This window comes from Tiliqua scincoides, chromosome 4, assembly GCF_035046505.1.
Source record: "Tiliqua scincoides isolate rTilSci1 chromosome 4, rTilSci1.hap2, whole genome shotgun sequence".
Classification (NCBI taxonomy): Eukaryota; Metazoa; Chordata; class Lepidosauria; order Squamata; family Scincidae; genus Tiliqua; species Tiliqua scincoides.
This window is the reverse complement of record NC_089824.1, coordinates 190,739,323-190,751,113: the sequence shown is the minus strand read 5'-3', so window position 1 is coordinate 190,751,113 and position 11,791 is coordinate 190,739,323. Positions and strand designations below refer to the sequence as shown.

Sequence of the window (11,791 nt, the reverse complement as noted above, 5' to 3'; positions counted from 1 at the left end):
AAGCGCTGGCAGAGGCGCTTCCTGTTTGTGTCGCGTCCAGGGCGAGGACCGGCGATGGCGGCGGCGAGAGTGGGAGGAGGGGGGCCGGGAGCGGTGCCGCCCCCCCCGGCCTCGGGTCCTGCGTGTGGCGGGCCGGGCCCGGGCGCGGCCCGACGGGGGCCCGTCAACATCCTGGCGCAGCTCCGGCGCGCGCAGCTCAGTGGCCGGGGCCTGACGCGGGGGCCGCAGGTACTGCGGGGCTGGAGAGGGTAGGCCGGGTGGAGGGAGAGGGCTGCGGCTGCCCCCGCCCGCCGCGCGCTGGGAGGCTGGGCCCGGGCTGCTCTTCTGGGGGGAGCTGCAAGGAGCAGCGGCTGCCCAGGCTCCGGCGCGTTCCCCGGCACCCCTGCCCTGCCCTGCCCTGCCCTGCTCGCTGCCCAGAGGGACGTGACAGGCTTGCCACAGGCAGGAGTGGAGGCTCCTTCACTCACTCCCTTGCAGCCTTCCTTCCTTAGGACAGACTGAAGAGAGTATTTCTTTACCCAGCGTGTGATTAGCCTGTGGAACTCCTTGCCGCAGGATGCAGAGGGGACTGCACAAACTTATGGAGGAAAAGTCCATCACGGGTTACACCAGAACCAGGGGGCATCCACTAAAATTGAGTGCTGTGAGAGTTAGGGCAGACAAATGAAAGTACTTCTTTACCCAGCATGTAATTAGCCTGTGGAACTCCTTGCCATAGGATGCAGTGATGGCATCTAGTCTGGATGCCTTTAGAAGGGGATTGGACAGATTTCTGGAGAAGAAGTCCATCATGGGTTACAAGCCGTAATGGGTATGTGCAACCTCCTAATTTTAGAAGTAGGCTACCTCAGCGTGTCAGATGCATTGAAGTGCCCCAGGATGCAGGTCTCTTGCTGTCTTGTATGCCCCCTGAGGCATCTGGTGGGCTACTGTGAGGTGCAGGAAGCTGGACTGGATGTGCCCCCTTTGCCCTGATCCAGTAGGACTTAGGTTCTTATGTCTGAGTGGGTGCAAAGGATCTCGCTGGGAAGTCTGTGGAACTTGCCACAGGATGTGGTGATGGCATCTGGCCTGGATACTTTTAAAAGGGGATTGGACAGGTTTCTGAAGGAAAAGTCCATCACGGGTTACAAGCTGTGGTGGGGATGTGCAGCATCCTGGTTTTAGAAGTGGGCTGTCTCAGAATGCCAGGTGCAATGGAGGGCACCAGGATGCAGGTCTCTTGTTGTCCTGTGTACTCCCTGAGGCATCTGGTGGGCCGCTATGTGTTACAGGAGGCTGGACTAGATGGGCCTGTGGCCTGATTCAGCAGGGCTCTTTTTACGTTCTTCATCCATAAAGGGGAGTCGGCTATGAGGTCATGGTGAATATTTATATAGTGCTTTTCAGCAGCAACACAAAGTTCATACTACAGTTTTGCATCACAAAAGGAATGAGAAGATGGCTTCCCCTCCCAAAGAAGCTTATTTTCTTAAAAAAAAATACACAAGGCAACTAGGAACAATCACTTCTGTTGGTTGTTGGAGGGACTGCTGTTCTGAGACAGTTGGCCAACTGAGAAAGCTGGACAGTTGCCTCCCCCCCCCCAAATAGAAAAGAACCACCACTTCAAAGGTGCCTCTTTGCTCACTTAGTAGGGACCAGCTATTAACCAGAATTAGGCACTGTTCTTCGTCACCCAAAGGCTTTACACCACGCCTCTTCCTGCTTTTTGGGCTTGAAGGAAGCCTGGGGCCTGCTGGGGCCTGCTTTGTTTTCCCACTTATAACTTTGGTAGCTTCTCTACAGTTGCTGTATATGAGGAATGTCTCTGTTAGTGACATTCAGTATCCTCTTCCTAGTGCTGAGATTGAGTGTACTTTGTTGAACGCCTGACAGCCTCTCACTTGTATACATAGCACCTTATGTAATGTATAACAGCAATTTTCAACCTTTTTCATCTCACTGCACACTGACAAGGCACTAAAATTGTCAAGGCATGCCATAAAGTTTTTGACAATTGACAAGGCACACCATACTGTCAGTGGGGGGCTCACATCCCCCATTAGCCCTACTAGTAAATGACCTTCACCCAAATTCCTGTGGTACACTTGTGGACCAATCGCGGCACAGTGGTTGAAAGTGGCTGATGTATGGGTGGGTATGATCCGGTGAAATTGGGCAGTTCATGCTTTATGCCCAGCTGTTGTAGGATCATAGGAAGACAGTATCTAACACCAAGGTATGTGAAGTGTCTCGAACAATTAGTTCGTATAATGCCACTGTTGTACATGAAGTATGTGTGTGTGGAGATATATGGGGATAGGAATGTGGAAGGCTACTGGTTTTGTGAATTGTGGATACCTATTGTGTTGGGTTCCAGTTTGGAGGCGTTTTCACAGAAAGCGCAGAATTTAGAGCTGTGTCACACACAACACATTTTCTGGCAACAATCATAATGCTATTGCATGTGATAACCATGGGGGTCTGTTCTCATGCAATTGTATGCAGTGGGTGGATATGAAAAAGCCATCGTTTTCCCTTTTTAATACATACGGCAAAAGATGCTTGTGAATTAATTGTATGTGATATGTACAGTTTTTCCTAGAGTAGAAGCTTTGTTTGTTTAGAAATGTCTTAATGTGTGTGAAGTCAGTAGGTTTGCAAAAAACACAATACTTAAATCTTATGTAGAAACTGATAAAATGTATGTACGAGCTGTCCACTTTTTTCTCTTGATAAGAGAGCCTCCTTACAAACCATCTCCAGTCAAGATGAAGGTACTTGTGGTGTAGGGGAGACTTCAGTCTGATCTGGATGGAATGGCACTACTTCTGGAGGAACAGAAGCACAATTTGGAAATGCTTCTCGACTTTGCTTTGCCCGGAGGGTCAGGTGGAATCTGTGCTTTCATATAGCTCTGTCTTGAACACCATCTGAGGCTTTTCTTGATTAGGCAGATCTAGTTACTGTCATTCATGTCCCAGTTGGATTACTATAGTGCCCTTTATGCAGGGCTCCCTCTGAAGAGAATTTAGAAACTGAAATATACTGCTATGACAAGGTTTCTTTTAAGTGGCCTCTTGTGAGGAAGGAGAGCTTATTACCCTCTTGGTAATCTTCACTGGTTCCCAGTTTGTTCCCAGGCACAATTCAGAATGGTGGTGGTTGCCTATAAAGTCCTAAGGACCCATTACAATAGATGGTGAGGCTAAACTGATCTTTAGCTATATGGTGAAGACTGTATCCACCAAATATTTAATTTTGGATGAGATTGACTGTCTCTGACACTGTGTATACTATTTTTATACCTTTATGCTGTGGCTTTGTTTTGTGTTGGGTTTCTGTATTGTTGGGATCCCAGTAATGTCAGGGAAATGTAAATAAATGAAATTTGTAGATAGAAAATGTGGTAGCCTTAGTGGATGATGTGAATGGCCGTCTTGTGGAGATATCACTCTAATCTTACCAACAACTTGGGGAAAAATGCTGTGTTGCTTGACTGTTCAGTAGTTTTGGGTATAAGCAACAAAACTAGTCAGGTGTTGCATTGTTACCATATTCTCTTCATCTAAATTCTGTTCTGCCTTCTGTTAACTTTGTTTTCTTTTGCAATCCTTAGCTTGCCTATCTTCATCAAGCAGCTGCTAATTGTCACTTGTGAAATTACATCATGAGTTCTGTGAGGAAGATGTACAGAATATGATAGAATAGTTCATGGCTCTTTACTAATCATAGTGGTGAGATTTAGCCTATTAGAGCTAGGAATTTGGAATTTCTAATTCCAAAAGACAGTGGGCCTTGAAAGCAGAGAGCCGTTACATATAGTGATAACCTGTGTCAAATTAAAAATGAACAAATCTTGAGGCTAAACTTTCAGTGCAGTGTTAAATGCTGCTGGCCAGTTAGGGGGGAAAAGATACAGTACCTGTACTAAAAAAGAGCTTGATGCAAGCTCTTTTTCAAGATCTAAATCAAAACGAAGTCAAGGAAAGTTGAGACCTAGTGTTCAAATGTGTGACCATCCTTGTGAAGATTCGCTTACTGTTTTTGTTCTTTTTCCACTCCAAGTGGGGTTGACTGTCGTGGTAACTTGTGACACCAAGAGCAAATGTTTCCATGTGGATATTTTAATTCATGATTTGTTTTTTTAATCCGTTGACAGGGTAGTTCTTCCCCTGCTTCGCACCTTAACTGCATCCTTTTCAGTGTGGGTTCAAGCAAAATTTACTAGAGAATTCCTGAGTGTGTTTGTGTTCAGGCTCATAGGCCTGAATACAAACTGCCAGGTGATTAATTCACAGGAGCAGGACTTGACTGAGATTCCTCATGTGTGAATAACTCCATTCTACAAATTCTTGATGGTGTATTCACATGGCAAATAACCACAGAGCAAATTGCACATGAGTACATTTTCCCCAATACTCCCAAGTTTGTTTTTGCTCTCATGTGTTTTTTAAAAATAAGGCATTTAATAAATTATTTACTTACCTTTTTTCTTTCTCCCCTTGAGGAGACCCAAAATGGTATTCTTAAATACTACTCTTAGAGAGCAATATTCTTAAATGTTGGTATTTGCAGTATTAATGTGGTTCTTACCAGTTTGGAGATATCTTGTAGCACACTTTCTCAGTTTGTGTAAATAATACTTTTGTTGAAAATTCTAGCTGAGAAGGCCTCTTTGTCCTATACTAGAATGGTCAGAACTGATAGAACAATTCTTGCACAAGAGAAGCTCGTAAGCAAGCTTTAAAAAATTGCTCAGATAGAAGCAGCTCAGATTTGACTACTGCTTGTGAATGTGTTTGGAATGAAATAACTCAAAATCAGCCCTGGAAAATTTCTTCTTAAGAAGCCATCCTCTTCTTTAAAATTCTGGGAAACTACAAGCCTATTTTTTTCCCATCTCTGCTGAAAACATTTGCTTCAGTTGACCCAACTCAGAGCAAACATTTTGGAACAGGGATTTTTAAAATAGTGTGTCATAACGTGCCAAGTCATCATAGGAACTCTGTGGATGAATTTGAGTTGCCTAGGGAGAATGCTGGGGGGAGTGTGTCATGCTGTTAAGTGAAGGAGGAGTTTGGGAACAGGCAGTGAAACCAGTGGGTCCTGTGTAAGGGTACACAACTGTGGTAAGTTTCAGGAGCTGCATCTCTTGCAGGCACAGAGTCCTTGCTTTACTTATAAGCAGGAAATGGTGACCTTATGTCTTCCAAATTACACATCTTCATGATGCAAATATATGTGAGGTTTAAAGTAGGGCTTTTCAACTCTGTTGTTATGCATATACCATCTTTTTGGAGGTATCACATAGTAATTTCACAAGGCTTTAGAAACCTGCTTTGACAAAAATTGACTACCTTGTCCTCACATAACATTTTTATAAGTGAAAAAGAAAGAAGTCTAACATTTCAGTCTTTATAATTTAAATGTTATGAAATATATGAACTCAATGATAACAAAAGCAATTTTAAGTAAATACATGCTAGTCCTTTTATGAGCATCAGTTGTTTGAATAAACATCTGTGGCTCTCTTTTGCAAACTATTACAATCTGCTTGGCACTGTATTGCTGTTGTAATTAAGGTCACACGGTGTAGCCAGTCTCAGCATACAGAAATCTCTTTGTATTCAGATTTTCATGTGAATGGTGAACTCAGTTTCAAACCTTGCCTATGATGAAAAGCTTTCCATTCTCATGGAACCATGGCTAGCACGAGATCAAGCATATTTTCTGTGCATGGAAGTCATTTAATAGAGAAATAAACCCTAAGCACTTCTTGAAATATGTGTTCTGTTGAAACAAAGGGGACCTGATCAGGAGACTAATATCTAAACAGGTTTTTTTTTTGCTGCATATTCATGGTCAGATTCTCCCTGTTTTAAGCAGACTAAAGTCTTTAAAGTAAATTGAGTAATAATGGAAGTGTATTTTTCAGAAAATAAATTGGAAAGATTTGCAGATAAGATATCTCTAATGCAAAAATTTTGCAAGTGAAAACATTACTTTGCATTTTATCTCCTTCAGTAGTGAGAATGTACACATAAACTTCTGAGTTCAAACTTTTCAGACAAAAATAAACCAGAATAATCTGTGCATGTGGATGTATAAGTGATTGTGTATATTACCAATGGTACTTAAGCAGTCTGTATCTACTGTGTATAGAAATATTTAACTTGTTTTCCCAGGCATAAAGTGTCATTGTTTGGATTTGCTAGGAAATATATACAGTATTTTTTTTTTATTTGTCTAAAATATATGGGTAATCTCAAAAATTTATGTGGACCAAATCTCCTGTTGCAGTTCTGAAAACCTCAACCTATCTTTTCGTCCTCATGGTTGAACAGATTAGGTTTTAAAAAGTGATGAGCCTGAAGGTTCAGCTCAGCACATCAGGAAAAACCCAGATGTTCTCATCTGAGCTACACTTCATTTTCTGGAAGAAGTCTTCTGCATTTTCTAGCTTCCTTGTCTTCACGTGTGACCCCTGGTCCTCCCAGACCTGGTTGTGCCTTTCTTGCTTAGTGGTATACTTGATAAAGTTGGGCTTTTGTTGTCATGGTTTCAAACAACGTCCATGCATTCTGGAGAGATTTGACCCTCTTGACTTTCCCTTTTAGTTTCCTTTTTACTAGTCTCTGCATTTTTGAGGTCCCCCCCCCTTTAGAATTCAGTGTGTCTGTGTTGGACTCTGAAAAACTTTCCCCTTCCGTATAGAATGGATAGCACTATGATCCTTATTCCCTATTGCAGGGCTTTTCAAACTGGGGCGTCGTAACCCCCCAGCCTGTGGGCCCTGGCCTCTGCCCCTTAAGGGGCGGGGGCAGCCGGGAGGCAGGGAGGAGGCAGTGGCATGATCCCCAGGATCGCACCGCTCGGGGGGGGGGCTGCAGGGGCTTGAGTGCACTTACCCAAGCCTCCTGCAGCCTCCCCAGAGTGCTGGGAGCCCAGTGTGACCTTTGGCAGGGCTCCCCACAGCAATGATAGTGGAAGCGGAGCGATCACGCTCCACTTCCGCTTTAGTGAAGGCAGGACGTAGTCGCTCCGCTTTTACTTTCACTGCTGCAAGGAGCCCTGCCAAAGGTCGCACTGGGCTCCCTGCACTCTGGGGAGGCTGCAGGAGGCTTGGGTAAGTGCACTTAAGCCCCTGCAGCCCCCCCCCATCCTGGGATCGTGCTGCTGCCTTCCACCCACCCCTGCTGCCTCCCCCCACCCCCGCAAGCACTTACAGTGGTCACACTCTCCATGAGAGTTTGAAAACCACTACCCTATTGCTTTGCTCTTAGCTATAGTTTTATTGTGCTCCTATTGGTGTTTTAAAATTTGTTTGTTTTATTGATGTTGATTATAGACTATAGACCCCTTTGGGCTCTCCTTGTGGAGAGAAGGTTGGATAACAAGTGGTGTGAGTGAAACCAGAACTAAATAGTGCCATATTAATGCTTTGTCTAATAATCATGGTAATTGCATAATTTTAAGAGGCAATCTGTCCTGCGTGTGGGAAATCTTTTATCCCATGGTGAGAGGTGCCCCTTCTCTTGAGTTGTTCGAGCAAGAGTTAATGCCTTTTAAAAATTTAGATTAGCTTCTTAGTATGGTTAGAGTTGGTAATAGGGTTGTTTGGGGCTGTTTGTTTTTTTGTGTACCGCATTTACTGTGGCTTATTGGTTATCTTAATATATGCTGATAGTGTTTTAATATCAATTTTATACTCAGGTTTATTTGTGGTTTTGTAAGTGTTGAGAGTTATTTCTGTGATGGGTTGTGCATTTACTGCTTTCAGTTTTACTGTTTATGTTCTCAAATTTTGTATTTATTATTGTATTACTGTTAGTTGCCTTGGGCACCTGTTGGGGAAAGGCTAGAAAAAATCTATTAAAGAAATAATTTGGTATTTACCAGCCATTTTCTTTCATTTTTAATGCAAACTATAATTCAGAATAGAGGCAAGATTCTTACTTGTGTATTTCTTGCCTAGTAAATTAGTATCTTATTGAACTCACAATATCCAATAAATAGTTCTTATTTTAAATGTTTGAGAGTATTGTGCTCAACTTCGGCTTGTCATGAGACACGATGATGCACATTCTAAGACTAACCTCATTAGCCTGAAAGCAGTCTGTCTTTTTTTCTTTTCTAGATCACAGAAGCACTGTTAAAGGAAAGAGACAAGCAAGCAAAGTGGAATGGAATTCCCTTGCTCTTACAGAAGCTGTATGAGAATAGCCATCCCAATAGTGATTTTTCCCAGTGCCAAAGCATCTTAAAGGTAAGGTTTCTGACCAGCAAGCAGACTGTTACTTGGGACAGGGTGAATTTTATGAATCCTCCAAAATTTCAAGCCATTCAACAAATAGTGCACCATATTGATGCTCACAGTGGTGCCCCTACATGACATCCCAGAGTCTGTGCACATACCCTGGAAATAATTTCTAGCAGTCTATCCAATTTTTTGTTCTTCAGTTACTGGTCTTATATTAATTTTTGTATGGCCCTACCTTTCATTATGATCTGTGCATTACAATCTGTCCGTCTACTCACTTCTGCAAATAACCACAAGTAGCATAATGTTGGAGTGGCAAACTTGCATAAGGTCACCTTTACTTCTTGTGAACTGGATAATTGCTTTCTCCGGGAAACACAGGTTAACATGCAGGAGTTATGATATCCAAATTGCCCTTGTCATTTGGAAGAAATAGGGAACACGAGCCAGCCTGCCAAAGGTGAGCTCTCATACAGTCAGTTGAGTTTTCCACATTCTGACCAATTTAGAAGTGATTATTGTGATTTCTTTGCTGCCACAAGGAAAATCCTGTAACAGGTACTCTCACCATAGCTGCAGATTAATGTTAGAAGAACCATCTCCTGTAGTCTACAGCATCCTGTTTCCAATAGTGATAAGCCACTTTTGTGGGACTGTGGGTTTCCCTGAAACCTTCCCTGCTCTTGTTCTTCCTCCCACAACAACTGGTATTCAGAGGAATACCATATCTGAATTTGGAAGCTTCATTTACCTGTCATGTGTAATATTAATTGATAGCCCTTTAAATTTGTTTAATCTTATTTTAAAGCCATCGCCACATCTTGTATTGGAGTTTTATAAAATAAAGCATAGTATGAATTTGATTCTTATTTGACCTGAATCTGCTGTCAATCAAATTCTAGTATTATATGACAGGGAGAAATTTTCCTCTTTCCACACTATGCACCACTTTTTCAATTGTTCTTCCCTCCCATATCCACAGGCGATGCATTCCCACTGCCACTGTGAATACCTGAAACTTCAGATAGCAGCGAACCCCACTAACCATGTCGCCACAAGGCATTCTGGAGTGTAACTGGAAGCTGTAAGGCATTCCAGTAGCTTTCTCATTGTTGTGCTGCCTGAGTCCTCTCACTGTCTGCCTTTGTTGGCAGCCCATCTGCCCACTTCCTCAAGCCCACTTCCTGCTCATCCTGCCCAGGCAGCACAGGAGCTAGCAACAGGAGGGCTGCAAGCAGAGGAAATAAGGAAACAGAGGAAATAGGACAGATGAGTTATGAGTGCGGTTGGGATGATGGTGTGCAGTGAGGGAATTTGTGAACCATGGATAACTGAAACTGTGCAAACAGAGTCCCTAAATACAGGGACTCTGTATGTCTGTTTTCCGTTATTTTTCTTGCACTAAATGGCTTCAGACACTTTAGCCTTTCCTCATAGGAAAGAGTCACCCAACTTCTTGTTATTTTGGTTGCTCTTCTCTGCAGTAGAAGCAGGTGAAAGATCAAATAGCAGCTCAAATACTATTTGTATGAAATGTGACGTTTTAATAAATGTATAGTTAGGCTTCATACTTCTACATAGAAATGCTGCTTTTCCTCACTTAATATGATAGTTCTGACTCGATTGACTATGTATTGTGTTGTCTTTGTTTTGTTGTCACCTTTGTCTCAAGTCGTTAAATTATATCTATTTAATCTATGTTTCTCAATCTGTGGGTGTGGACCCACTAGGTGGGTCATGAGCCACAGTATTTTATTTTTAATATATTAGACTTTACGCTACCATGGCACATGACTGCATTGGGGAAATGTTACAGATTTGTACTTTTAATAGACTACTCTGTATATGCTTTTAACAATGATAGTAAATGGGACTTACTCCTGGGTAAGTGTGGGTAGGATTGCAACCTAGGATTGTTAAAAATTTTCCTGCTTTATGACGTCACTTCTGGTCATGGCATCACTTCCGGTGGGTCCTGACAGATTCACATTCTAAAAAGTGAGTCCCAGTGCTAAAAGTTTTGCGAACCACTGATCTATGTGAATTGTGTGTTTCTTGTAATTGAGTGTTTTTATAAACACTCAAGTATTTATATCAAGTATGCACTTGATAGCTTCTGCAATTATCTTGAATAAGGTGCTGGTATGAAGTATATTTGAATACATACAATCTTTATTTTTATTTCCTGGCAGGAAATATCTCCTCTGCTTTCAATGGAAGCCATGGCTTTTGTAACAGAAGAGAGAAAGAGTGCTCAAGAATCCACTTTTCCAAATACATACACATTTGACTTATTTGGAGGTGTTGATGTAAGTGGTGTATGGTTATTTTTACACTAATGGATAAGTGAGGTATTGTTAGAAAAGAGATGAAAATAATAATACCTTCAAGGCACTAGTGAGGCGATATCTAGAATACTGTCTCAAACTTCGGTTATCCAATAAAGATGAATTTAGACTGGAACCTGTGCAAAGAAGGTCCTAATTTCTTTATGTTTTATAAGCATAGACTGAAACAACTTGGCCTAGTTTAGGGGGGAAAAAAGTTTCCTCAAAATTCCTGAGGCATCCCTCTATTCAGCTCTGGGAAGATTGAGGAGTGGTCTAGATGAGAACCAGCATGAAACTCACAGGAATAAAGACATGGGTTGTCAGGATCCAGGAACATTCAGTTAACTCTATTTTATTTTATTTTTTAGAAACTGGTTACGTACAAAGTATATAGTTTTTCTTTCATCATTTATTATTAGAAATCGTTGACTTAATATAGCTTCCTTTTAGTGGAAGGTAGTGTTGACTTTGGTAACTGGATCCCTTTTATATGTAGTAAGGATGAAATGTTTTATGAGCATAATGAATGAGTGTTGGATAGATCCAACTAAAGATCAGTTATAAATTGAACACAGGGTCACAGTTTGAAAAGCATTGCGCCTTTCTCTCAAAGATAAATTTAGAATGGCATATTTTTTGTCAAAAATTTCCATATTATGACTTGTAGCAGTGACTAAATTTAGATTGTTTCACATTAAAACATGGCGCTGTCTGCTACAGGAAAATAATTTAAATCCTTTTTGAGTTCACTACAGCGTTACGAAAAGCTTTTTTCTGTATAATCTACATATTTTAGTAATTAAAAGTGCCGTTTCACTTTTTTTTGATATTTTATTGTTATTTGTACTTCATAGTTTTTATGTATTTTAGTTAGCCATTTTGAGTGCCCTCCAAAGAGAAAGGCAGGTTACATATCAAATAAATAGCAATAATATTTTAGTAAGTGTATACAGACGTGCCCCTTTATCCGTGGAGGTATCCAGAACCCCCCATGGATAGCTGAATCCATGGATATGGCAGGGACGTTCCTCACCCTCCAGAGGATAGGGGAGCACAGCTTACCTCTGGGGGGGGGGGTGCATGGATCTGATCCACAGTTAACTGAAACCTCAGATACAGGATCTGAGATACAGATACAGGTAGTTTAATGGCTGAAGGCAGATTCACTGAGGCATTATCTCAGTAAAGTTTGTCTCTCTTGAATACCTGTTCACAG

The 11,791-nt window shown here is 41.9% G+C and overlaps 1 protein-coding gene across 1 annotated transcript in view; it reads left to right on the top strand.

Annotated features, from left to right (window-relative positions):
* The first annotated feature begins 52 nt into the window (after nucleotides 1-52).
* TRPC4AP (transient receptor potential cation channel subfamily C member 4 associated protein) overlaps nucleotides 53-11,791 on the top strand; it is a 32,735-nt gene continuing 20,996 nt past the window's right edge. The window contains exons 1-3 of the mRNA XM_066623020.1: nucleotides 53-228; nucleotides 8,123-8,251; nucleotides 10,438-10,554. Coding sequence (XP_066479117.1) covers nucleotides 55-228; nucleotides 8,123-8,251; nucleotides 10,438-10,554 — 420 coding nt within the window. The 5' untranslated portion in view covers nucleotides 53-54. The remainder of the gene's footprint in view (nucleotides 229-8,122; nucleotides 8,252-10,437; nucleotides 10,555-11,791) is intronic.